Here is a 27910-nt window from a genome sequence, read left to right as displayed (position 1 = left end):
CAGCACCCCGGGTGCCCGGTACAGCTGCCGAGTCGCTGACCAGAGCTGACTCTGGGGGTTGGAGAGCGATCCGAGGGTAAACTGCATTATATGCTCAGCCTCGGGAAAGGGGAGGGTCCCCTCCCTTCTCCCACACTCTCTCTCTCTTGCCCGCTCCATGCCAGGTTAGCTTCTGCTCTTTGCCACTCGAGAACACGGCGGCGCCGGGGACTCCGTGGCGCATTCGGTCCTGGAGCCGTGATGAGCCGGGTTAATGTTACCTGGAGGAAGCAGCTTCGAAAGAACACAATCTGCTGCGAGTGTTAAAGGGGTGAACAGGGCAGGTCCTGGCAGAGGGCAGGTGATGGAGGCAGGCCCTGGCAGAGAGAAGTGATTATCGGTCATCGAGTCTTGAGAGAAAACAAGAGACTTGCAGTTAAAGTGACCCAGAGTTCTGAGCCCCCAAAGAAAAATAGCTGTGGAGTTTGAGATCAGGTGTATACCTCATTGTTAAGTTCCTTGGTCTGGCCTTGGAATCAGACCCTTTGGCATGATCATTAACAAATATTTGTTAGGCACACTGTGCTAGGTAGGCATTGTAAAGGCCTCTTAAAGTTCCTTTGGGGAGACAAGAGACGTACTTAAAGATGAACAATAAGGTGGCAGTGAGCTTTATAATTCATAATTTAGTTTTAACCTGTGGAACTCCTTTGTTCCTTTATTTCTTTTTTTTCCTTTTTTTTTTTTTTTTTTTTTTTTTTTGCTGAGGCAATTGGGGTTAAGTGATTTGCCCAGGGTCACACAGCTAGTAAATGTCAAGGGTCTGAGGCTGGATTTGAACTCAGGTCCTCCTGAATCCAGGGCCAGTGCTCTATCCACTGTGCCACCTAGCTGCCCCCCCCCCTTTATTTCTTTATCTGGAAATTTGATGCTTATATGGCCTGTTTGTGGGAGGAAAGCACAAGGTTCAAATGAATAGCTGAATGTGGTTTTGGGCTATCTTGGAAGACCTCAAATTCAATAATTAGAAGGTTGGTAAGAAACAAGAGTCAGGATTTCATTAGTTGCACAATTGGCTACCCTTTATTTGTTGAGGCAGAGCAGAATCACCATTCCAGATTAAGGTGGTCATTCCCTAAACCATGCCAGCATAGGTCTAACTCCTTAGCATGAACATTTCAAAACAGTGGCTACTACTATGGGACACACTGTTTTTCCGTCTGTGTCACGACACTTTCAAATGATTATTTATAAGCTGTTATCTAAGGAGTTTGTTTCTTTAGATTCTTAGAATGATCTATTCTTTACTTCCAGCATGTATTGGCCTAGTTTCATGTTGTTGGAGGATATAGGTACTTTTACTTAAATACCTGTGCCCTTTCAATTTTATCATGACATCTGTCATAGGAAAGTTATATGTTTTTACTGTTGGTGGATTGTGAAGATTTAGATTCTTCTGCCTGTACTGTTTCTTAGTTGGATTTAGGGGTCTCAAGTTCCAGGCTGTTGTTTGAGTTGCATTGGGTTGCACTGCTTGTTGGGTTACTTTGTCTGCCAAATTAAAACTTGACCTTTTATGAGTTCTGAGAGGATTCTTAATACCCATAGGTGGAATTGCCCTTTAGAGTATAGTGCACTCTAGATAATACTGATAGATTTCAGAAGATCAGAGTAGTCCCTTAGTCAGTGAACATTTATTTAAGTAAGCACATGATATATGCCAAGTTATTGTGCTAAGCAATGGGGTTACAAAGAAAGGCAAAAACAATGATAGTAGTAAACACCACTGTTTGTGATTTAGTACTGTTGAATTGCACATTTTAAATAGTTTTCATGAAATTTACTTGATATGTTGGCAGCATATTCTTGTTAACTGTTCTAAACATGTTTAGAAAATCCTAAACATTTAAAATACACTGCCTACACAGAGAGTAAAAATTTTCTATTATGTGTATACTGCTACTCCTGAGAAACGTAATTCCTACTGGTAAAAGAGTTTTAGATGTCAATTTAGCCAACATTTAATATATACTTACTATGTGCCACATTGTGGGAGGATATAAATACAAAAATGAGTTACTTCAAAGAATTACATTTACGGGGTGTGAGGTTACACCATACTTATAGATAAATACAAAATAGACACAAAATTTTGGGAGTGGGGGAGATTAACAAACTAACCAGTGGGAGAATTAGGAGGGGCCACTTGAAGGAGGGAGCAGTTGATTTGAGTCTTGAAAGGAAGTAGGGGAGTTCCAAGAGGCAGAAGTGAGGAGGAAAAACAAGATCTGACAGTTGATTGGATGTTGGATAGAAAGGGTGACAGTGAAGAGTTGAGCATGACTCCTAAATTGGGAATCTTGGTGAATGGAAGAATGGCGGTACCCTTGACAGAATTATGGAAGTTAGAAAGCAGGGAGGGTTTAGGAGGAAAGATAATCATCTCTCTTTTGGACATGTTGAAATTGAGATGCCTGTGGGATGGATATGCAGATAAAAATCTCCAGTAGGTAGATGGAGATGTAGGACTGGAACTCAGGGGAGAAATGAGGGCTGTGAATGCAGAATTGGGAATCATCTGCATCCAGATGAGTGCTGAATCCATGGGAGTTGATAAGATCACTGAGCATAATCTTTCTTGGGTACTGTACCTTGTTAGTAGCTGTACCAGGTCATAGTCATACAATGTGAAAGGACTTTAGAAATCATCTAGCTCAGTCTTCTGATTTCATAAGGTAAAGGTAAAGAAGTTAAGTCCTAGAGAAGTTAGAACCATGACCAGAAGAACCCAGGTCTCCTAACTCTTGGTTCTTTAGTGCCCTCTCTAACACATCAAAACAGTCTGCACACAGATACCTTTGTGCACACATGGTATTTACTATTCACAGCTTATTTATTGGTTTGATGGTTCAGAGAATGAAAAGATGTCATTGGAAAAATTTATGGTGTGAAATGATTGAGAGTAAGGGATAACTAATGAACCACAATGCTTCATTGATGCTCCACACAGTGTTAAGAGAATTGTAGGAAGACTTCCAGCATGTTGGGTAGATGTAAAGGAAATAGTTGCACAGGATAAGAAGGCAGGCATGGTTTACCACCACTGGAGGTAATTGCCTTATTGATGAGATCACAGATCAGTTGAAATATTTAAAGTTCAGAAGTTTGGTTTTACACAAATAGAGATAACTGAGTTGCAGGTATGTGGCAAATGATCCACTTGTGTTTGTTATCTACAAAAATCTTACTTAAATTAGCTGCTAGTATTTTGATTTCTAATTCCTACTTAAAAATTTGATATGCAAGCCAGAGCCAAGTTCAAAATACCACTCATGTGTAAGTACCTTTTTCACTGAACTTTTATCAGAGTTTAATCAAAACTTTTCTCACCTATAGGGCTGCCTCTGGACTGCTCAGTTGCACCTGGTTTATTCAGTCTTGCTCTCATTTACTTATCCTGCCATTAATTGATTTCTTAACACCTTGCTCTAACGTTCCCTGGTGGTGAGCTACCTTATTAGTGTTTATTCAGCCTAGAATCTTATCTCCATTTTATTACTTGGCTCATACTAATCTTTTGCAACTTCCTGCCAGGGACATTTCTTAAAGGTACTAAGTCATTTATTCTTGATCAAAACACCTGAACAAAGCAATTTTAAAACAAACTTCCATAGTGATTTCTTTATACCTTCCAAACTGAGGGTTGGAGAAGTTGTTTATCCTTTATTTTGTTTTTGTTTTTGTTTTTTGTTTTTTGAGGGGCAATGGGGGTTAAGTGACTTGCCCAGGGTCACACAGCTAGTAAGTGTTAAGTGTCTGAGGCCGGATTTGAACTCAGGTACTCCTGAATCCAGGGCCGGTGCTTTATCCACTGCGCCACCTAGCCGCCCCTATCCTTTATTTTGAAGAAGAGAAATGACATCACAGGGTGATGGCTTGAATCATTCGGGAATTGGATTTAAGTGAGGCAGTTTCACAAAGATGTCAGCCTCATTCTCTTTTTCAGAGTCACTGAAGTCCAATGGCAAGACAAAAGTCTGGATTTCTAGTGATGACCTGGGGTGCAGTAGATGACCTTGACATCTTTGATCTGCTTCAGCTGCCTTCATGTCTGTTGGAACATTGTTCTCATCTACCCATTCCACTGGGGAAAATCTTCACATGCTTGGGGTAGACACTTCCCTCCCCTCCCAACTTATCTATCAATTCGAGGCCTTTCAGTTACCCTCAACCTAGTTTAGCCCATTTGCTGAGACAATTTTTTTTTAAACCAGGGTGGCTGCTGTGAATGCTACAGCTTTTTTGGGTCACAGGTGAGAGTTGAGTACCAGGTGGACACCAAAAATGGAAAGCAGCCCTGAAAAGGGCTCAATAATCCCTCACAACAGAGGTGTTAGTCTTCCCTGAATACCCTATGAAGTTGGTGGGCTATTAATGTTGAATTGAGAGCTTTAACTCTTCAGTGTTACCCTTGTATACATCAGTTAGTAACTTCCCATTAATATTTTTCTTGGCTTTGTATTCTCAAAAACTAAGGCCAATTAAATGTTTTCATTTGATTTCTTTTTGACTACAATAGCATTATTTACCCTTTAAAATTAAGTGGTTTTTTTTTTCATGTAGATGATGACACGAAATTATTCTCTTTATTCAAGAAAACTATATAAGATACTTGTTGATTTTGAAAGGATGCTTTGGTGAAGCAAGATTGATTTTTTTGTTGAGTGAAATTCAGTATTTTGTGATATGTTATACACATTCATGTTTGTATTGCATAGGCAAGGGAATATCCTCTTTTTAAAATTTCTTCTTTAAATAGTCAAGCATTTATTTTTTTCTTCTTATCTCCTCAACTCCCTACCCCTATCCTTGAGAGAAAAAAACCCACCAAAATCCTATAACAAATATCATCAAGCAAATAAAATTTCCATTTTGACCATGTCCAAAAATGTGTATCTTAATCTGCAAATTAGTCCAGTACTTCTCTGTAAGGAGATGGGTACAATTTTTCATCATGGGTCCTTTCAAATCATAGTTAATTACTGTGTTGATAGAGTTCTGTAATCTCTCAAAATTGTTTGTCTTTACATTGTTGAACTATAGTGTAAATTATTCTCTTAGTTATACTCCACTCTTCATTAATTCATATACATCTTGCCAGGTTTTTCTGAAATTGTCTCTTTAATCACTTCTTATACAACAATCGTGTTCCATTACATTTATATATCATAATTTCTCAATAAACTCAAATTTTCTTATTTTCCAGTTCTTTTTTACTACAATAAGAACTACTGTTATGTGCAGAAATACACAATTGGACCTTTTCTAGTGGTATCGATGGGTCAAAGGATATGCAAAATTAGTAACTTTTTTTAAAAATTTTTAAAATTTTTTTACATATAAGGTATTTTATTTTTTCCGTTACATGTAAAGATAGTTCTCAACTTTTGTTTATACAAGCTTTACAATTTCAGGTTTTTCTCCCCCCCCTCCCCTAGACAGCAGGTAATTTGATATAGGTTATATCTATATATCTATATATCTATATACATATATATATATATATATATATACTCACACACATACATATACACATAATAACATTAATCCTATTTCTGCATTAATCCTGTTACAAGAGAAAACATCAGAGCAGTGCTGCAAAACCTCAAAATAGAAAAAAAAAAACAATAGCACCCAAAACAAAAGAAATAGTATGGTTCAATCAGCAGCATCTATACTCCATAGTTCTTTTTTTTTTCTCTTGGATTTGGAGATCCTCTTCTATCATGAGTTCCCTGGAACTCTTCTGTACCATTGCATTGGTGAGAAGAATATAGTCCATCACAGTAGGTCAACACTCAATGTTGATGATACTGTGTACAATGTTCTTCTGGTTCTGCTCATCTCACTCATCATCAGCTCACGTAGGACCCTCCAGGTTTCTCTGAACTCCTCCTGCTCATCATTTCTTACAGCACAATAGTATTCCATTGTATTCATATACCACAACTTGTCCAGCCATTCCCCAATTGATGGGCACCCCCTCAACTTCCAATTCCTTGCTACCATGTAAAGAGCAGCTATAAATACTTTTGTACATGTGGGTCCCTTTTCCCCTTCCATGATTTCTTTGGGAAAAAGACCTAAAAGTGGAATTGCTGGGTCAAAGGGTATGCACAGCTTTATTGCCCTTTGGGCATAATTCCAAATTGCTCTCCAGAATGGTTGGATCAGTTCACAGCTCCACCAACAATGCATTAGTGTTCCAATTTTCCCACAGCTTCTCCAACATTTATTATCTTCCTTTTTTGTCATTTTAGCCAATCTGATAGGTGTCAGGTGGTAAAAATTAGTAACTTTTAAAGTATGATTCCATGATTTTCAGAATAAGTTTATCAATTTATAGCTTCACCAACACTGTATCAGTGTGCCTGGTTTCCTCCAACATTTGTCATTTTGCTTTTATTTGGTCAACTTTACCAGCCTGATGGGTGTGAGGTAGAACGTCAGAGTTGTTTTAATTTGCAAATTCTTTTCTAATTATTAGTGATTTGGTATATTTTTTCATATGGACATGGAAAACTTGGATTTCTTCCCTTGACAACTGCCTGTTCATATCCTTTGACCATTTATTAAGTGGCTTATTATAAATGTGAATCAGTTTTCTACATATCTTGGAAATAGGACCTTTATTAGAGAAACTCACCACAAAGGTTTTTACCATTTAACTGTTTCTATTCTAATCTTAGCTGCATTGGATTTTCTGGTGCCATAGCTTTTAAATTTTATGTAATTAAAATTGTTCATTTTATTTTTTTTTTGGTAATCCTCTGTATTCCTTGTTTGGTCATGAACTTTTCCTCTATCCATAAATCTGACGGGTAATTTCTTCCTTGTTCCTCTTATCTGCTTATGATGTGATCTTTCATATATCTAGATCATGTATCCATTTGGAGCTTGTCTGGAAATTTTTTTTTTCTGATATCTTGCTTTAGATTGCCCATCAGTAAAATGGGGAGAGAGGGGAACTTGGTTGGTGCATTTGGAGTAGGTGACTTGTGTGGTCTCTTTGGACTCCAAAATTCTGTGATTCTGTGATAAGTATTTCTTTGGCCATGACCAGGTGAAAGTAAAATTTTCATTCGCTAATAAATTAATCTGAGATAGTGAGGACTCAGAAATAGGGAGTGTTTACTCTTTACTGAGCAGCAATGTCTTTTTTTTAAAAGTCATTGTTATTATGGTAAAAAGAAAATGAAATGAAGACTGATATGCATAGAGAGAGATTGATTATGTGTGTGTGTGTGTGTGTGTGTGTGTGTGTGTGTGTGTTTTCCTTTGGCTTTAATCTATCTCCAGAGTACTTAAAAGAGGTTTTACTCACATATCCCTACCTTGATATTGGGATAAGATAAAATATATAAATGCACAAGTAGGACCATCTTTCCAAAATATTATTATGAGCAAAAATTATCCCTCATAAAGAAAATGGGGATAAGCACTGTAGAACTTTGTTTTAAATTTTTCCTCCCTTTGATCAGCTGCTTTATTATCCAGATAATTTTTTTTTTTTTGGCTTGGGCCTGAAATTTCTTCAGGTTAACTAAGCAAGGCAGAGTTAGCCTAAGACAAAATTGTTGAAATATAAATTAGGAGATGGGGACATTGTTCTGCATGCTCTCCATTTCCAGTGGTTCCTTTTACTTTTTGCTTCCTTCATCTTCCAGGTAGTCTTATATTCCGCCCCCCTCCCCTTCTGGTGTCAAAAGAATTCTCATATCCTTAATCACACTAAGGTATGAATGATTGACAACACCTTAAAGTGTCATTTTCTTTGAGTGGCATGTGTATTTTAATTAGAAACAAGTATCACAGTTGAATTTTAGGGTCAGTCTCAGAAGGTAGAGGAACATTTTTTTTTGTGGGGATAGGGTGTGTAGAGTGTGGTGGAGTGGGTACTAAATCAGTAAGAGGAACATTTATTTATCTCTGTATTTGACATCACAAATCACCTCTTCTTTCTATAATTCCAGTTCTGAAGAAAAATCTTGGATTTAGAGCTGGACAGCATTCTTTTAGTCCAACCCTCTCATTTCCTAGGTAAAATACCAGTATTAAATATCTTGTGACCCTGTGCAAGTCATTTAACCTCTATCTGCCTCAGTTCCCTTTTATATAAAATGGGGATAATAATACTACTTACCTTCCAGGGGTGTTGTGAGGATCAAATGAGGAAATGATTGTAATGTACCTTTTAGAAATGTTAGCTATTAAGTACCTGTTGGATTCTTATCATGATATGAGGTGCTAGGTCTGACTTAGTTAGTATTTGGAGTGAAAAAGCTCTTAGGAAAAGAGGAAGTGTGGAAAAGTGGTGTACAGGAGTACATATTCTTGTCTTTTGATTTAATATTAAATCAAGTAGGATGATGGATATTTGAGGACACTAGAAATAACTGTTTAACACTATTTCCTTGCGGCAAGGGTGGGGGAGTGTTCATTTTTTGAAAAAGTCTGAAATAGGTTGGAAAAAATCTGGCAAGGATAAGACTACTCTAACAAATACTATGCATAATAATCTTTAGGTATGTTGATAGGCTATTCTGTTAAAGGACAATCTAGCTACTCTGAGAACACCTGAAAGGAAAGAATAATTTAATTGTCAAGAGAACCCTAAAAACACAGAGACCAGAGTTTTAAAATGAGAATAAAGTTAACTACCATGTATAATTGTTCCTCTCTTCCCTGTTTTTGGGAAGAAAGCAACAAGATGGAAGTAATAATGGATTTCCAGTAGAGGGAAAGGTGATTTTAATACTATTCTGTGATTAGGAAGGTAGTTTTATATCAGAAATACTAGTTAGAAAAATTTTTTAAAAAAAGAAATACTAGTTAGAGCAGAATCCTGGCTAATTACATAAGGAGCCCAGACTACTTACTATTCAGTTAAAGGGGCAGTGGGAGAAAAGCTGTCAGTCTTGTCAGGAGGGTACAGGAGTGCCAGGAAATGTTTTAAATTGGATCACTGGGGAAAAATGTAAGCAGACACTGTTAAATTCAGTCTGCACTATTATAATTTTCCTATCACTTTCTTAAGTCTAGATAATCAATAATGCAGTTAATCAAGCCCTGATTTGTGTTTGTCAATTTCCAAGTTGTAAATGCTCCCACTGAAAATTTAACAATGAGCTAGCTAGTGAGCCTGTTTGAAATAGCACCAGCACACCCCTGCTTGGTCTGAGGTATTTCAATGTTGACAAGGCTAGAAATTCCTAAGAATTAGGTTTCAAATTCTAGTTACTTTCTTTTTCTTTTTCTTTTTTTTTTGGTTTTTAATTCTAAGAAAAGATATAAGGTGAGTGAAAAATTTTTATTAGCCCTGGAAAAGAAAAAAAATAGAGATAAGCCTATATGTTTTAAAAAGTGCTCTATGGTATCATGTTAATTCAGTTTAACTCAACTATTATAGTGCCTACTTTAACCCATTTTAAAGTGCTGAATAGTACAAAGTATTGCTAGGTGCCAGGGATAATATAATGAGATCGTTTGGGGGCAGGATAGAGGTAATACTTTTTTTTTTTTACCTGCCAGAGATCCTAGCTCTTTTTTTTTTCAGGGCAAAACCTGTGGAACTCCTTTGTTCCTTTTTTTCTTACCAATGGGGTGGTCCCATATATTTTGAAATTGTAATAGCGAATTTTTGGAAACAAAGTGGATAAGCCTTGAGAAATAGCTGAACAGATTGTTGTACATGAATATAATGGAATATTACTATGCTGTAAAAAATGAAGGATATGCAGGATACAAAGAAGCATGGTGAAATGAGTTGATCAATTGGAGACATCCAAGTGGAAGCAAAGTGAGGTAAATAGAAACAAGGAAACAATATAACAACAATTTTAGCAATATGATTGGAAAGAACAAAAGAAATAGAAACTGTACACTGCAGTTACAATGACTAAGCCTACCCCAAAGAAGAGATATGAAAAAGAACCTCCTTCCTTTCTTTGTAGAGGCTGGGAACTATGGGTCTCAGACACTGCATATAATGTTGGACTTCATCGATATGTGAGTTACTTTTGTTGAATTGCCTTTTTCCTTTTTTATTCTTTGTTATAAGGGATGGTTCTCTAAATAGAAATGGGAAAAAAGATATTATGGGAAATAAAGATGATATAAAAAAAACAAGGTATCAATAAAATTTAAAAAGTTAAAATTGGCAAAGATCTCAGAATAAATTATATAGCCTTCAGACACTTGACACTACTAGCTGTGTGACCCTGGGCAAGTCACTTAACCCCGATTGCCTCACTGCCCCCCTCATGCCCCCAAAATTATATGACCTTTGGGGAATGGCTGAAGAAATTATGGTGTCTCTAGTTACTTTCAAGTCTCAGCTCAAATACTGCCACCTACATAAGGCCTTCCCTGATTTTCCCTACCCCTCCAATTGCTATTGCCTCCTCCCAAAATTACCTTGCATTTATTTTGTATATATTTGGTATATATTTTTTTAGTACATACTTATTTGTGTATATGTTGTACAAGTTTGTTCCTAAAGAATGTAAACTCCTTGAGGGTAGTGATAGTTTCCGTTTGTTTTCTGTATAACAAGTGCCTAGCACATAATAGATGATCAATAAATTATGTTCATTAATTGGATAAATACAGTATTTAGGACATGACCCCTATATTTGTGGAACTCACAGTTTAGCCACGATATACTATCTTTATATGCTTTTCTGTAATACCATCAAAGAATCCTTAAGTTGAAAGGGACCTCAGGGGCCATTCAATAGAAAGAAGTATCCCCTTTACAACCAAAAAAGTGTTCATCCATGCATAAAGGCCCCCAGTGAGGGAGGAAGCCACTACTTCTTGGGCAACCCATTTCACTTTTGGGTAGCCTTAACTGTTAGGAAATTTTTCCTTCTAGGAAGCTGAAATCTGTCTCTTTGGAACTTTCTTCCATTACTTATTTCTATCCTCTTGGGCCAAATGGAACAAGGCTAATTCCTCTTCTGCGAAATGGCCTTAAGTCTTTTTTCTTTCATCAAAGTATACAATAACCTGTAATGCTACCTATCCTTTCCTGTGCTCTTGATTTGTTTAAATGCCGTTTTAGCATTATCCTCGGGCTGGTTCCCTGTGCTTTGATTAGGATTATTATGAATCCTTCAAGTTAACAGTTACTTCTGCACAGTCACACCCTGTGGTTTCTGCTGCTCATGGACATACTAATCACTTACTCTGCCTTAGTGCCTTAGCTCTTAGAGGGATATCATTGCCTGAATTAGTGAAGTTGCACACACAATTCTTTGCACCTGCTTCCTAGCAAGTTCTTATGAATAAAGTTGGGTTAATATTATCCTCAGTATGTTCATTGAATAGCTATTTAGTGGGCTTTTCCATTTTTCAGTACCAGGAATCTGGACCAGGTTTTTTTCATTGTGAGCACTTTTGAGTAAGGAGATCTCCATGAGACTGAAATGGTTCTAAGATTTACTGGCAGGTATTTTCTTTTCCTGTAGTTATACAATATGTCCACATATGACAAGCATGTCCAGTGCTGGATGATTTCATCACCCTCTGCATTCAGATAGCATATCAATTGACTAACTCTTCCTCTGAAATGAACAATGATGGGGGTTGGGAGAAGTACTCCTAAGAAGAAACAACTTTCTAAGGAATTGTGATTCTGATTTCCTGATAAAGATAGAGACACCCACAGTGTCTCTAGACCAGTGCTACTGAGCTTGTACCCTAGCCTATTGTCAGATCCTGCTCTGTTAGTCTCCAGAGTCCAAGGCCCTGGGAAATATCTCACCCTGATCATGGTAAAGGGTGGACTAAAACATCAAAGTGCCCATTTTTTCCTTTGGCTTCTTTTGTGCTCTGATAGGAAAATGCTGTCAGTACTAGTTATAATCAATGGTGGGGCATCTTTTAACTTCGAGTGCTTGATTTATAGAATCTAGATGCATTCTTATTAGGCTTAAGGCTGCCTTCATGGACATTAAGGAAATTGAATATCTAAGTCCCTTTACCCATAAAAAATCTTCAACCTTATTATAGGCACTTCTAATTTTTCTTGAATTCTTTAAGACCCCATTTTCTATTCTGAACCTTGAAGTTTCTTGATTCTGATTCTAGAAACCTATCTTTCTCTTATGTAGGAACATAATCTACTTTTATTGTTCATTTTTGTTCCCTAAGGACCTCTCTATTCCTATACTCTTCCTCCTATCTTTTCCAATACTAGGAAATACTATTTTAGAAATACCATCTATCTGTCCCAATTCTTGGGGTTCCATTCAAGTGTTGATCCATATGGTGGAAGCTAACCAGGGGTAATTGACTAGTGGCAATTTGGATTTATTGAAATTGTTAGTATCCTTATAACTGAAAAAATATTAGAAAACAAAAACATGAATGGGGAGAAGTTGTATGGTTTGGGAAAATGTACATTTTACTGAGTCATATTGGTTTTAGAGTCCTAAGATCTGAGTTTGAAGCTGGCTCTGCCATTTACTAGCTGCATGTTCTGGGGCAAGTCACTTAATTGCTCAGGGGCTCATTTTCCTTTTCTGTAAAATGAGAGGATTGGATTAGTTCAATCACTATATCAACATTTAAAAAAATATCGTCTATGTGTTAGGCACTGTCCCAGGTGCTAGTGATATAAAGGCAAAAATGAAGTCGCTCCTATTCTCAAGGACTTTACTGTTTGATCTCAGATAACTTCTATCCCTTGATATTATAAACATTCTTTAGCCTCAGGGTGGGGATTTCTGGTGGATGGGGAAAGGGATAGTAATAGCTACAACATTCTTTGAGGCCATTTCCAAGGGACTTGTCTGGTCATAGGATGTCATGTACTTTTTACTTTTATATAATCAAATCCAAAATTTGTTCCCTGTTTCATAGCATTGTTGTGAAGATCAATTGAGATAATATATGTAAAATGTCTTGAAATCTTAAAGCTCTATTTAAATGCTAGTTATTATTATTAATTTTTCTACTCCATAGTTGAGATAAATATATTTTTCAGTTTTTTCATTTTTTAAATGGGAATGAAATAGAGAACATCCAGTTCTTCAGTTCTTTTATTTCTGTCAAAATCACTTTAAAGTTGTCTTTGTATAGGTTTTGTATATGTTTTGATAGGGTAAAGTTCAAATGTTTTATTATTTTTGTTATTCAGCTGCACGGGATTGATTCCCTAGAGGATAATATTAGATCAAAACCTGTAATTAACTTCCTTTTTCTGTAGGGATTTCTTGGACCTCTTAGACATCCATATCTACCTATTCATGATTTACTGTCTTCAAATAACTAGGCAGTTGATTGTGCAGTGACTAGAGAACTTCACCTGGAATCAGGAAGACTAAAGTGCAAATCTGACCTCAGATACTTAGTAGCTGTATAACCCTGGCCAAATCACTTAACTGCTGTTTGACTCAGTTTCCTCAACTGCAAAATGGGGATAATAAGAGCACTACCTCACAGAGTTGTGAGGATCAAAGGAGATGATATTTGTGAACAGTGCTTAGCACAGTGCCTGACACATAGTAGGACCTATATAAATTCTTATTTCTTTTCCCCAAGTTGTATTCCATGTCTTGCTGCTGTATAACAACACCGATATAATGTTAACATGAAAAACATGACTCTTGGCTTTCATGGGAAGATTGGGGTCACTGAAGGATCTTTGGACTTTTGGCCAAGAGGAGTGCCCAGCTCCCACATATCTATTTCAGCAAAACCCAGAAATTTACATCAGATTGAATAATAATCAAGAATTCAATGAGAAATCACTGTAAGAGACTTGTGCTCCAGAGATGAAAAAAAAAAAGCAATAGGGAAGAGGGCCACCAGCAAAGATAGTGCAAATAAGCCAGCAGCCTCCCAGCATAACAAGATACAGGCCAGAGACACCTATAGCCCACAGAGCTAGAGCAGAAAACGCTCCTTTGAAAGCCCTTGTAAGGAGACCTTAAAAGCCCCTGGGGGTAGTAGCAATGAATAGTGTGGCATCAGGTGGACTAGGATGCTTTAGAGGCTCTCAGGTGCTTGACACACTTCTTTGAGATTTTGTAGGGGGCTCTGAAGATCAAGGATGTTGAACCTTAATGGTCTAGAGGAACCTAACCCTGGAAGAATGGATGTCAATGCAGCAACCCAGAGAACCCAGATCAAGCAGGGTGTCTTCCTTACCCGAAAGTGGAACAAGGGGGAAGATCCTGGCCTTCTACAGAGCTCTAATTCAGGAACTGAAGCTGGGGAAATAAGTAAAGCAATGAAAAGACTGTCCAGCATAAAAAACTGCAAACAGAAACTCAAAGGAAAAAAATGGATGCTCCATGACTACATGAATAGCTAGAAGAAATGAAGCAAGAGATAAAAATGAAATAAAAGCTCTTGAGGAAATAATTGGTAGGAGAATAACTTAGAAGTAAAGGACTCCTTGAAAACTACAGTAGACCAAACAAATCAGTGACTCCATAAGACAGCAAGAAATTTTTAAATCAAAAGACTGGAAAAGATACATGAACAGAAAATTTCTGATATTAAAAACAACTAAAAACAGGTGGAGAGATAATTTAAGAATCATTAGACTCCCTGAAAACCACAATTAAAAATGTCTAGATACTATATTTTAAGAATTTAAAAATGAAGACTTTCCAGGTCTATTAGAACTAGAGGGCAAAATGGAGGTAGAATCCATTGATTCTTTCTTTCTTTCTTTCTTTCTTTCTTTCTTTCTTTCTTTCTTTCTTTCTTTCTTTCTTTCTTTCTTTCTTTCTTTCTTTCTTTCTTTCTTTGTGGGGCAGTGGGGTTAAGTGACTTGCGCAGGGTCACACAGCTAGTAAGTGTCAAGTGTCTGAGGCCAGATTTGAACTCAGGTACTCCTGACTCCAGGGCCGGTGCTTTATCCACTGTGCCACCTAACTGTCCCTATTGATTATTTCTTGAAATGAATCCCCCAAAGCAACCAGGAACATCATAGCCAAAATCCAGCACTTGCACATTTTGTGTATCTATACATATATACAACATATATCTATTTGTACATAGATACAGAATTTTAATGTATACATGTATAATTATAATTACACATTTATATATGTTAAATACATGACTATTTGTATATGTACATATATAATCTATACATATTCTTTTGCTCCTTCTCCCTCTTCCCTCCCTTTTATCTCTGTCTACACATACACACACATACATCCACAAATAAGTTCAAGTACCAAGGAACATCAGTCAGAATAACATGACCTGGCAACTTCTACTAAAAATCAAAGGAGATCTTGTAATACAATATTCTGAAAAAGCAAGAAATAGAGCCTTAAAACCAAGAATGACTTACTCTGCAAAGCTGAGTATAATCATAAGGGGGGGGGAGAAGGGCAATAAGTTTTTAGTAGAATAGAGGACTTTGAAACACATCTGATGGAAAGTCTAGAGTTAAGTTGGAAACTTTGAAATGCAAAATTGAGTCAGGAGAAACTTAGGTAAATTTATTTGAGTAATTGGGACTGTATGATGATACAATGCTAACATTATATTAAGGAAGATGAAACAAATGGCTCTTCAGAACTTTAATGTTTTCAAAGAATTTTGAGTAATTAAGAAAAACAGGACATGTAGGTAGATTGGTTCTTTTCTAAGGATTTTAAGAGGGAAAAGATAAGAGAGTACAAAAGGAATACACTAGTATAGAAAAGAGGAAATAGGGGTTGGAACTTCCCATTTTCATAATAGGGGAACATGGGAAGGAGAGTATGTAAACATGGAGGAAGGGATGGAGGGAATGAGTATCAGGTAAAACTCACTTTTATCTGAAATGGACAAAATAGAGTTGAAATCTCAAACAGACATACAAGCAGTGTAATGTAGAAATCCATGAAACAGAACAGGGAAACAATGCAATATATAGTTAAGAGGGAAGATGATACTGGAGAGGGAATTGCCACATGCAAAACAAACTTCCTAATTCTGAAGGGGGATTAAAAGAGAAAAAAAGAAAAAAACTAGAATCTAAAGTGGTGTCCATCAATTGAGGAATTTTTGAACAAATTGTTGTTATGTGACTGTAAAACAATATTATTGTGTTGTAAAAATGATATAAAGAAGAATTCAAAGAATCTGACAGGAGTTGTGTGAACTGGTGCAGAATACAGTGAGCAGAACCAGGATAACAACATTGTAAAGGAAAAACAACTTTGAAAAACTTAAAACCTATAACAAAGCAGGGTATTCACTTTCTGATGGAGAGGTGATGGTCTCAATGTACAGAAAAAGACATACATTTTGGAACATGGCCATTATGTGGATTTGTTTTGGTTGACTATACTGTTAGTTTTTTCCTTTTCTCTCTTTTTAAAAAAATTAGTGGTGAGAGTTGGAGGGGAAGAAAAGATTAGTATTAGTGATGTAAAAATAAAAAGAGGGCCATGGAAGCATTTAAAAAAATGTACAGGAGAGAACAGATTATAACTGATGTCAATATAATTTATATTAATTACAATAATTGTTTAAATAGTTCAGGATTGAATAAGACTTCAAATTAGCATACACTCTGATACTTGACTTCATTGAAAAACTTGGAAAAGATGAGGATATAGAGAAGTGCATAGAAGGAAGCATAGACTAGCAGTTTTGAAAGTAATGTATATGATATACTTTAGAAAAAGGAAATGCTATAAAATGGAAATTGAGTGTCTCAAATACAATCCTTTTTTATTCTGTGTATGTGAAAATATTTTTTCAAGTGTTTCAGTTTAGAATAAAAATGAAATTTTAAAAAAGAAGCTTTCTAATTTACCAGAGGTGGTCCAGCCTGCATGATTTAGACCATCTATAAACTTGAATTTGGATATTAATACTCTAAATATGAGATCATTATCCAATGATCAACAAGTAGACATATGTCTGAAGGACCTTATTCATATCAATCTTTTTTTTTTTTTTTTTTGCAGGGCAATGAGGGTTAAGTGACTTGCCCAGGGTCACACAGCTAGTTAAGTGTCTGAGGCTGGATTTGAACTCAGGTCCTCCTGAATCCAAGGCCAGTGCTTTATCCACTGAGCCACCTAGCTGCCCCTATTCATATCAATCTTGACAGTCTTGCTTATAAAGGAAACCAAAAGAAAGAAAGAAGTTGCAGGTAAGTGAAGAGGATAGCTTACAGGTACACTATGGAAAAGCAAAGAAAGGAGTTGATGGATTTTATTTATTTTATACCCTAAATCAACAAGAGATATTATTTTATGGACTATTTGGATATTTCATTATTAGTAATAAGTATTTACAAAAAGAAAAACACTATGAAAATAATTTCAGCTTATGCAACATGGATGGTAGAGAAAGAAGTTGGAAAGAAATTCTTTGAAGAACTTGATAAAACCCTTCAGATCAGCATACACTGAAGATTGGAGGTGACTTCAATGCAAAACTTGGAAAAGATGGGGATAGGGAAAAGTATATGTGAAAGTTTCGGTGAGGGGAGAGGAAGGAGAGAAATGTCAGAGAGAGAGAGAGAGAGAGAGAGAGAGAGAGAGAGAGAGAGAGAGAAGACAGAAGAGAGAAGAGAGAGAAATGCCAAACAGTTGTAGGTTAAAGCCTTGTGCCTCTGTGTCATGAACACTTTCTTATATAGAGAATATATCTATATCTATGTATGTAGATAGTTCCAAAAGCTGCATTTAAAATTTTTACGTATGTTTTATTTTCCTCAATTACATGTTAAAACAATTTTTATTTATTTTTAAAAGTTTTGAGTTCTAAATTCTCTCTTTTCCTTCCTCTCCCCTCTCTGCAACAGTAAGCAATCAGATATAGGTTATATATGTGCTAGAGGCTATCCTAGATGCACATGAAGATGACTTCCAATCACATTTATGGAAATGCTAAAGTAACTGCATAAGTCAATAGTTATCAATGTTATCTCAGTTTCTTGTTTTTCAGTATTCATAAGGTCTGAGAATTTTTTTTAACATCTTTAGCATCTTCTCCTCCTGCAGAAATTTAAAAAACAAATTACTTAATGCCCTCGAAGTTATGTCATCCCTAGCATAGACCTCTTCCATACATACTTAGTCCAGTCTAGTTGTTTTTCCTATTTCTTGAACCCACTTTCTTTTTCTTTCTTTCTTTTTCTTTTTTTTTGTGTGTGAGGCAGTTGGGGTTAAGTGACTTGCCCAGGGTCACACAGCTAGTAATCGTTAAGTGTCTGAGGTCAGATTTGAACTCAGGTCCTTCTGAATCCAGGGCTGGTGCTTTATCTACTGCACCACCTAGCTGCCCTGAACCCACTTTCTTTTTAAAAAAATGGTAGGATCTAAACTTAGCAACCATCAAATAACATCACAAAGAATAAAATTGATTGTATTGTAACAGACAGGCAAAGACTTATAATTGGTAGGGTAGTTATTTCTGAGTCAGCCATCTGTGCCTAGTCAGATCACTGATTTGCTTAGAGCTTACATCAAAATTTAAAATAAAAAAAGAATAAGGAAAAGATGCATAATTGAACAACTCAATCCTGAATGGTTTAAACAACTATTGTAATTGACAGACGTTGTATTGACAGCAATCATAGTTCTTTTATGCAGAAGTTTAATCAGTGTAATATAATTGCTATAACCAGGAGCCCCAAAGAGCTCAGAAAGCACTTTAGTCGGCAAACATATGATTTACTTGTTAAACATAGAGAAACAGCTGCCAAAAGCAACACCGGGTTAGGATATAAACTCGTTTAGAAAATTTTATAAAAAGTGATGAATGATTATGAACAGCACAATCTCATAAAACTGAGAAGCAGTGGAGGGTAATACCAGTTTAAAGAAAGTTTGGCAAGTTATACAACTAAACAGTCAACTTCAAGGAATTTAAGGACAAAAATGGAAAGAGAAAATCAAACAGAAGAATAGAAAAGAATAGTAAACATTATATCAAGCTTTTCTCCATTAAGTATAGTAGAACTATTATATTTCTACTCTAAAATCACAGTCCTGTATGCACCTACAGGGAAGTAGAAATGGTACTGAATAGAGCAAACAGTTATAACAGCAGATATAACCTTATTCAATCTCTTATAAACATCAGGTGAAGAATAAAAAAATGGGAGATCTATGCTTGCCAAAGTTGTTTAGCACTATGATATAGGAGATTAAGTGCAGAGTCCCAAGAGGGAGAAAGTTCCTGTGATGATGTGGTCTTCCATAAACTTCTATTTGAGGATGATATTGTGTTGATTGTTTCAAGTCCTCCAACACTGAAGAGCCTTCTAGAAAAGATCAAAAACCACTCAGGAATTTGGCCTAAACATCTGCACAGGAACAACAAAGTGGATAAAAACTATTGCTGGAATTACAATATGCATTTAGATGGATAGCATATAGAGTTTGGCCAGCAGTATGTATATCTGGCAGAGATAGTATAGTAGGACAAAGAGCTTGAAAGGGAGGAAAGTCTATTTTTAGGAAATTGCACTTTTACTTATGCCAAACTTTCCACAAAAGTAAAGACCTCTCTTTTCAATTTTACCATTTTACTAATGTTGGTGAATGGAAGTGAGATGTATACCGCTGCATTCATGGAACTAATGATAAATATCCTATAGAGGGGAATGGAAAGGCACATAGTGGGAGTGCAGGCTGTAACAAATAACCAGTGAAGAACAGGAGTAAAGGGCATTATCAAGGAATTTGTATAACCAGAAGAAAAGAACTGCTGGTCATGTGACAAGAATAATGGATGAGAAATGGTAGAGTGTTTCACTGACACATAGAGAGGAAACCTTTCAGCATATTGGATAGACCACCTGTGATGAACCTATGGGGAAACATGTATGTATTATATAATCTTTATCATTGGAAGAGAGTCCTGAATCCTTGAGATCACAGATCCTTTAGAATGTTGAGAAGAGGGAGGAGAAAGGAAAAAGAAGAAGAGGAGGAGTGCTAGGGATTGAAGTGCCAGACAGGTTTCTCAAAATTAGGTTTGTACTAGGCAGAAATGCAGGGGGCATTATTATCAAGCACTGATTAAGTATTTATCTTGAAAAAGACTTTCTTTTGACTCTGATACCCTTTCAGGCTACCCATTTCCCCCCTTGTTTTCACTTCTATTTCTTTTAAGAATGGCTTACTCTTTTTTTCCTTGAATTTAATCACTATCCACTGACTTCTTAACCTCTTGCAATCTTTCTGCTCCTACTAGTACAGCAACTTTATCAACATTTTCTTGAAAAGTTAGATCCAGAGGTCTGTTCCCCATCCTCTGTCTTGCTTTTGATGCAGTTGACCTTCTCTCCAAAAGCTTCATTGGGCGGTCCACAGCTTATTTTCTGCAGACATTGCCTTTGAGAACCCAATGTAGGGGCAGCTAGATGGCGCAGTGGATAGAGCACCAGCCCTGGATTTAGGAGTACCTGAGTTCAAATCCGGCCTCAGACACTTAACACTTACTAGCTGTGTGACCCTGGGCAAGTCACTTAACCCCAATTGCCTTACTAAAAAAAAAAATAAATAAAAAAGTAAAAATAAAGAGAACCCAATGTAATTTCTGTGTCCTTATAAGGTTTCTGTGATGGTTTAAAAAACATTTTTTTTTATGGATAATGTTGTTTTGACAAATCAATCACTTCCCAGTAAACAACCCTTTTGTTCTAAAAAATAAAATAAAGTAACATTGCCTATTCTGGTATTGATGAAACATAATAGTTTTTCACTCATGGTTTATTATTTTTTAAAGGAAGAGAAGGAAAGTATTTTGAATAAAGTAATTTGGAACTCACAGTAATTTGGCCATTGTACTTTACTTTGATTCTTTTACTTTTGAGTCTTGTTTTAATTTACATTATTGTCATTATGGATATTGTTCTTTTGACTTTGCTTTTTTAAAACTGATTATGAAGTTTATTTCTTTTATTTCTCTGAATTCTTATTTGCTCTTAATTTTGGGTTTTTAAATTTTAAATTTTATTTATTTTTTATTACATTTTAAGTTTTGAACTGCCTCTCTTACTTCCTCCCCACCCTGCACTAGAGAAGCCCACCATTTGACACAGATTTATAGATAGATATAAATGTAAATATGCCTATCTATATGTAAAGCCATACACCTATTCATCAGTTCTTTCTCTGGAAGTGGATAGCATTTTCCTTCATAGTACCTTTGTAGCTGATTTGAGTATTTATATACTCAAAATAACTTAGTCATTCACAGTTCTTCAAACAATGTTGCTGTTATTATAAATAACATTTTCTTGGTTCTGCTCATTTCACTCTTCACTTATTTCATGTAAGTTTTCCCATGTTTTTCTAAAATCAACCAGCTCATCATTTCTTACAGCACAACACAGTAGTATTCCATAATGCAGGTTTAATAATAATATTCTTTTATATTCCTGTAACACAGTTTGATCAATAATTCTTCACTTGAAAGGCACATATTTTGTTTTTAGTTTCTTGCTATTGCAAATTATGCTGATATGAAATTTTGGTATACATGGGAACTTTCTCTGCCATTGATCTCTTTTTATAAAATGCTCTGTAGTGGGATTAATGGTTTGGAGGCTAGGCATGGATTAGTAACTTAAAACAAAAATCATATAGAAAATTTCAGCCTGGGCAATACGAGATGTCAAATATCCTTAATTTATTATTCATCTTCTCTCCCTATTCTTTCTTTTTTTTTTTTTTGGTGAGGCAATTGGGGTTAAGTGACTTGCCCAGGGTCACACAGCCAGTAAGTGTTAAGTGTCTGAGGCCGGATTTGAACTCAGGTACTCCTGACTCCAGAGCCAGTGCTCTGTCCACTGAACCACCTAACTGCCCCTCCCTATTCTTTTATAGAAATGAATAAAAGAGATGTTTTCTCTTTAAAATTCTCAAATATTATTTCAATTTAGAATGAATTAATTCAAAGGAAGAAAACATTTCTTATAATAGAGGATGAAATTATTGCTTTTTTTCCCATCTTGTTCATTCCCTATTTTACAGACTCCCACTTTGTTTATAATTATTACCAAAAAAAGTGCTGCTATAAATATTTTGGTTTATAGATTTTGGTGCCTTTGATTTATATATACTCACACTTATACATAATACACACATACATGTATATGCATACATACATATCTTTATTGGATCCTGCTTTGATATTTACACATTCCCAGACTTGAAAAAACTATTCATCTGATCCTACCAATACATCAAACAAATGTCTTGTTTGACCTTTTCACAGTCAGTTTCCTAGAAAAAGCTGTCTAAACTTTGCAGCTTCTACTTTCTTTTTTCTCCTGGACTTTGGTAATAGCTTTCTTTAAAAAAAAAATTATATATATATATATATATATGTACATATATATATACACACACACATACACATACACATACATACACACACACACACACATATATAAAATTGATGCCTTTTTTCTTTTCATGGTAGTGATTCTTTTCTCCCACCCCACCTTGAACTGTCCCTTATTACAAAGAAAAACATTGAAGGAAGTAAACAACCATATGAGATGCTTGACACAATCTAATATTCTGTCCTGGTAGTCACCTACCTCTTTGCTGTCAGGAAGGATATATCTTTCATTATCTCTTCTTCAGTACTTTAATTAGCTTTCCCATTAATAAGTATTCAACTTTATTTTATTGATCTTCTGATTTACATTGTTGTGATTGTTGTGTATTTCTTTATGTTAAGTTTATGTGCTTCTAGCAATGTACTGGGTAGAAGTTGAAGTATTCAGGAATTCAAATGCTAATCCAGAGACATCTTATTTTATCTAGAGCTGAGGTTCTTAACCTTTTTTTTGGTCATTAACTTCTTTGGCAGTCTGGCAAAACCTATGAACTTCATCTCAGAATAATGTATAAAATAAAATACCTAAGATTACAGTGGAAACCAGTTATATCGATATATACTTATCAAATTATTAACAAATCAAGTTCATGGACCACAAAGTAAGAGCCTCTGACCCTGAGAGAAAATGGAAGAATATAGGAAGAGACTTTGCATGGGGGTATAAGTTCATCAGGTTTTGTTTCCACAAAACAATGGGTTTACCTGGTATACACGCAGCCTGTGTAACACTGTCCTAATACTGGAGTCATGGTATATGCTGGTATTATACATGGCATATACTTTGTCTCTTCCTCCCCCTGGTATAATGATTTTTTGGGGGGGAGCAATGGGGGTTAAGTGACTTGCCCAGGGTCACACAGCTAGTGTCAAGTGCCTGAGGCCAGATTTGAACTCAGGTCCTCCTGAATCCAGGGAAGTGCTTTAACCACTGTACCACCTAGCTGCCCCTGGTATGATGATTGAAGCCACCTGGGTAGCCTCTGAATACCCACAATGGTACAGCAACTGGTAGTGGAAGCAGTGAACTCGTGGCATTAATGGTACTCCTGACTCCCCCCGCCCCCCCACTCTCATGCTTGTTTGTATTCTTCCTTTCATGAAGGTCCAGCTCTCCTCTTTCTTTAGGATAACTCAGACATAGTCATGGCCTCTAGGAGCTCAGGTAGACAGACCTTGGGTAACGTGTCTATACCAGCAAACACTGCTCTCTAGTGTCCCCATGTGGTTCATTCTGTTTATTTTATATCAGTTTATTTATATCAGTTAATATAAGTCTTCCACATTTTTTCAAATGATACAATCATATATCATAGTGGTTTTTTTTTCATCCATTTCAGAATTAGTACATACTTTGGTTCCATCCTTTCTCTCCAAAGGGTCTTGCTATGAATATTTTGGCACATATTTAAGAATGAATGAAGTTTTTATTAAATTCTTACTATGTGCAAAGCACTGTGCTGAGTGCTAGGAATACAAATAGAAAAGTAAGACAGGCCTTGCTTTTAAGGAGCTCACATTCCAAGGGGTGACACACATGGAATGTTTCAGCTACAAATCAGATGGAAAGATCCCATGGTCCTTAGGGAGGATATAGTTACAAAACAAATATTAATGCTGCTTCATTAATGTAATTTCCACTGATGAAATGGAGGGAAGGGAATAAGCATTTATTAAGCACTTACTATGGGCTGGGTATTATGTTAAATGTTTAACAAATACCTTATTTAATTCTCACAACAACCCCATGAGACAGATGCTATTATGAGCCCTATTTTACTGTTGAGGAAATAGGGTTAAGTGACTTGTCCAGGGTCACATAGCTAGTAAGTGTCCGAGGCTGCATTTGACCTCTGGTCTTCTTGACTCTGGGCCCAGTGCTCTAACCACTGAATCACTGAAATTTCACTACCTCTTTTTAAAAAGAAATTATTAAGCATTTTTTCCCTCCCTCCTCCCTTTCTTTCCCCCACAGGAAAAAAAAAATCACAGAAATTCTTGTAATAAGTATAGCCAAGTAAAACTAATTTCCATATTGGCCACGTCACGTAATGTGTGTCTTATTCTGTGTTTTCACAGAATGGCTTAGAATTTTTCAGAGTATGTGATAGGCTGATACAGCTTCTGAGAAGCTGTGGTCACTAGCAGAGTAGTACTTCTGAGGTGCCATATGTGAAAGTACCTCATAAATTGAATGATCATGATAATAATGATGATGATGACATGATGATGATGATGACTAGATATAAAGACGATGAATGATTTTTTCCTCCCAACTCAGGTCTCTAACTTTTTATTTTTACCAACTCAACTATTACACACACACACACAAAAATGTTTAGAACTTGATGGCAGTAGTATGATAAACATTTAGTTGAATTGTTGTTATATAGTATTTTGTGTCTCTCTGTGTCTAGGATGATTGAGGAAAGTGGGAACAAGAGAAAGACCATGGCAGAGAAGAGGCAACTGTTTATGGAAATGCGTAAGTTCCTAGTTCTTTTGTGTTCCATTTGTTTATGTGGGTATTTTTTTTTTTACAAATAAGTTGTTAATTTTCATTAGCCAGAAGTTTTAAATTAAAATTTTTGGAAATAGAAAAGTCAGAATTAAATCTCAGTTATTTCAAGTGTTTTTATGAATGCTAAAAAGACATATTGAATTGATTTTTAATCCATGCTTATTTTAGCTATAGAATTATAGCTTTTCTTCTTTTTATTAGAAACATATTTATGGATGGTGTTTAATGTCACCCAATCAATCAAACTGCAAACATTAGCTACCAGCTTTGCTCTAAGCACATTCATTCTATGGTTTCTGGGCATACAGAGACAAAAATAAAATAGCCCTTGCCTTCAATGAGCTTATGTTCTATGAGATGGGGGAACAATATGTACAAAAACCTCTACACATAAGTAGATACAAGTTTAGTTAATTTTAAGGAGTGCTATTAATAGCTGAAGGGAGCAGGAAAGGTCTTATTTAGAAGGGAGTATATAAGCAGAACTATTTTTAAGAAATAAATTTTTATTGTTATCTTTGTTTTATATTGCCTAAATTTCCTCTTATACTTTTCTTCCTCCTCACTCTAAAAGAGCCATCCCTTTTAACAAAGAAATTTTTTAAAAGGAAAAAGAAAGAGGAAGAAGAGAAAGAAATCAGAAAAATCCAGCTAATACACTGGGAAAAATGCACTGAAAAAAATGCAGTATTCCACACCCATGGATCTTTACCTCTGCAAGGAAATGAGAGAGAAAGTTGTTTCATATTTCTTCTTTGGGGAGAAGTTTGTAATTTTAAAATTTGTAACATTCATTTTTTATTGTTTATGGTTTTTTCCCCATTTACATTGTTGTAGTCATTGTGAATTTTATTTTCTTGGTTTTGCTTATTTCACTTTGTATCAGTTCATGTAAGGCTTTCCATGTTCTGTATCAATCATATTTTTTTTTGCCTCTTACAGCACAATAATATTGCCTTACATTCCTATATCCCAGTTTCTTTATTTCCTAATCAATATTCATATATATTGTTTTCAGTTTTTGCTATCACAAAAAGTGTTGAACTGAACTGTGAAAGGAATCTAGGGATTCTAAGAGGCAGAGGTAAGGGTGGAGTGCTTTCCAGGCATGGGAGACAGCCTGAGCAAAGGCTTGAAATATGATAATCCAGAAGACAAAGGAGCTAGGATTACAACAAAAAATTTACTACCTAGCAAAACTGAGTACAATCTTTCAGGGGGAAAATGGATATTTAATGAAATAAGGGACTTTCAAGCATTTCTGGTAAAAAGACCAGAGTCGAAGGGCAGCTAGGTGGCGCAGTGGATAGAGCACCAGCCCTGGAGTTAGGAGTACCTGAGTTCAAATCCGGCCTCAGACACTTAACACTTACTAGCTGTGTGACCCTGGGCAAGTCACTTAACCCCAATTGCCTCACTAAAGAAAAAAAAAAAGACCAGAGTTGAATACAAAATTTGACTTTCAAACACAGGACTCAAGAGAAACATAAATAGGCAAATATGGAAGAGGAATCATTAGAGAATCAATAAGGTTAAACTGTAAACATTCCTCTATGGGAAGATAATAAATATAACACCTAAAAACTTTATCATCATTAGTGCAGTTAGAAGGAGTCTACACAGACAAAAGCCATGAGTGTGATGTGATTATGTTGGGATGATCTAAAAAAAATTGATTGGTGAGAAAGAAGAATGAATTGGGAAGGGAGAGGAAGAATGGGGGAAATTATCTCACATAAAAGACGTGTACAAGGAAGATGGGTGGTGGCAGGCAATACTTGAAACCATATTCTCATCAGCATTGTTTCAAAGAGAAAATAACAGACAATTAGTTGGGTATAGAAATCTACCTTACTCTTCAGGGAAGTAGGAAGGAAAAGTGATAAGAGAAAGGGTAAGATTGATAAAAGGGAGGGTAGATTAAGGGTGGCAAGAAGCAAAATAGATTTTAGAGGAGAGACAGGGTAAAAAGATAGAAAAATAAGCAGAAGAAAATAGAATGGAGGGAAATACATGGAAATCATAACTTTGAATATGAATGGGATGAATTTTTTTTCGTGGCAATGAGGGTTTAGTGACTTGACCAGGGTCACACAGCTAGTAACTGTCAAGTGTCTGAAGCCAGATTTGAACTCAGATACTCCTGAATCCAGGGCCAATGCTTCATCCACTGCTCCACCTAGCTGCCCCCTGAATTCACTCTTAAAATGGAAGCATATAGCCGAATGAATCGGAAAGCAGACTACAATACTTTTTTTTTAAACAAGAAATATACATGATACAGAGACACACAAGAGTTAAAATAAGGGGCTTGAGCAGACTCTTTAGACTGAAATAAAAAAAAAAGCTGAAGTAGCAATCATGATCTCAGACAAAGCAAAGGGAAAAACAGACCTAATTGAAATAGAAAATCAGGGAGACAACATTTTGCCAAAAAGTATCATAGACAAATGAAATAATAGCAATATTAAACATGTACCAAATGGCATAGCATCCAAATTCTTAAAGAAAAAGTTAAATGAGTTATAGAAGGAAATAGAAACTAAAATTATACTATTGGGGGACCTCAACTTTCCCTTCTCAGAGCTAGATAAATCTAACCATAAAATAAGAAAGTAGTTAAGGAGATGAATATAATTTTAGAAAAGTTAGATAGGATAGATCTCTGGAAAAAATTTAATGAGAATAGAAGGGACTATACCTTTTTCTTGGTTATACATGGTACCTCATAGGGCATAAAAACTTCACAAACAATTGCAGAAAGCAGAAATTTTAAGTGTACCCTTTTCAGACTATAATGCAATTAAAATTTTATTCAATAAGGAGCCATGGAAGCATAGATTAAAAATTCATTGGAAACTAAATAATCTAATCCTAAAGAATGAGTAGGTCAAAGAACAAATTGTAGAAGCAATCAATAATTTCATTAAAGATAATGACAACAGGGGCAGCTAGATGGCGCAGTGGATAGAGCACCAGCCCTGGAGTCAGGAGTACTTGAGTTCAAATCTGGCCTCA

At 35.9% G+C, this 27910-nt stretch overlaps 1 protein-coding gene across 7 annotated transcripts in view; it reads left to right on the top strand.

Annotated features, from left to right (window-relative positions):
• The window catches only part of DTNB (dystrobrevin beta), a 356870-nt gene that overhangs the window by 559 nt on the left and 328401 nt on the right, over positions 1 to 27910 (top strand). For 6 of the 7 annotated variants that reach the window (XM_043986585.1, XM_043986582.1, XM_043986583.1 and 3 more), the window contains exon 2: positions 24789 to 24856. In XM_043986585.1, the coding sequence (XP_043842520.1) occupies positions 24790 to 24856 (67 nt within the window). In that variant the 5' untranslated portion in view covers position 24789. Of the gene's footprint in view, positions 1 to 16989; positions 17159 to 24788; positions 24857 to 27910 lie in introns of those variants that run through there. The other variant, XM_043986581.1, reaches the window with a different exon arrangement.

The sequence above is a fragment of the Dromiciops gliroides genome, chromosome 2 (assembly GCF_019393635.1).
Source record: "Dromiciops gliroides isolate mDroGli1 chromosome 2, mDroGli1.pri, whole genome shotgun sequence".
Taxonomy (NCBI): Eukaryota; Metazoa; Chordata; class Mammalia; order Microbiotheria; family Microbiotheriidae; genus Dromiciops; species Dromiciops gliroides.
This window is presented reverse-complemented; position numbering and strand designations above follow the sequence as displayed.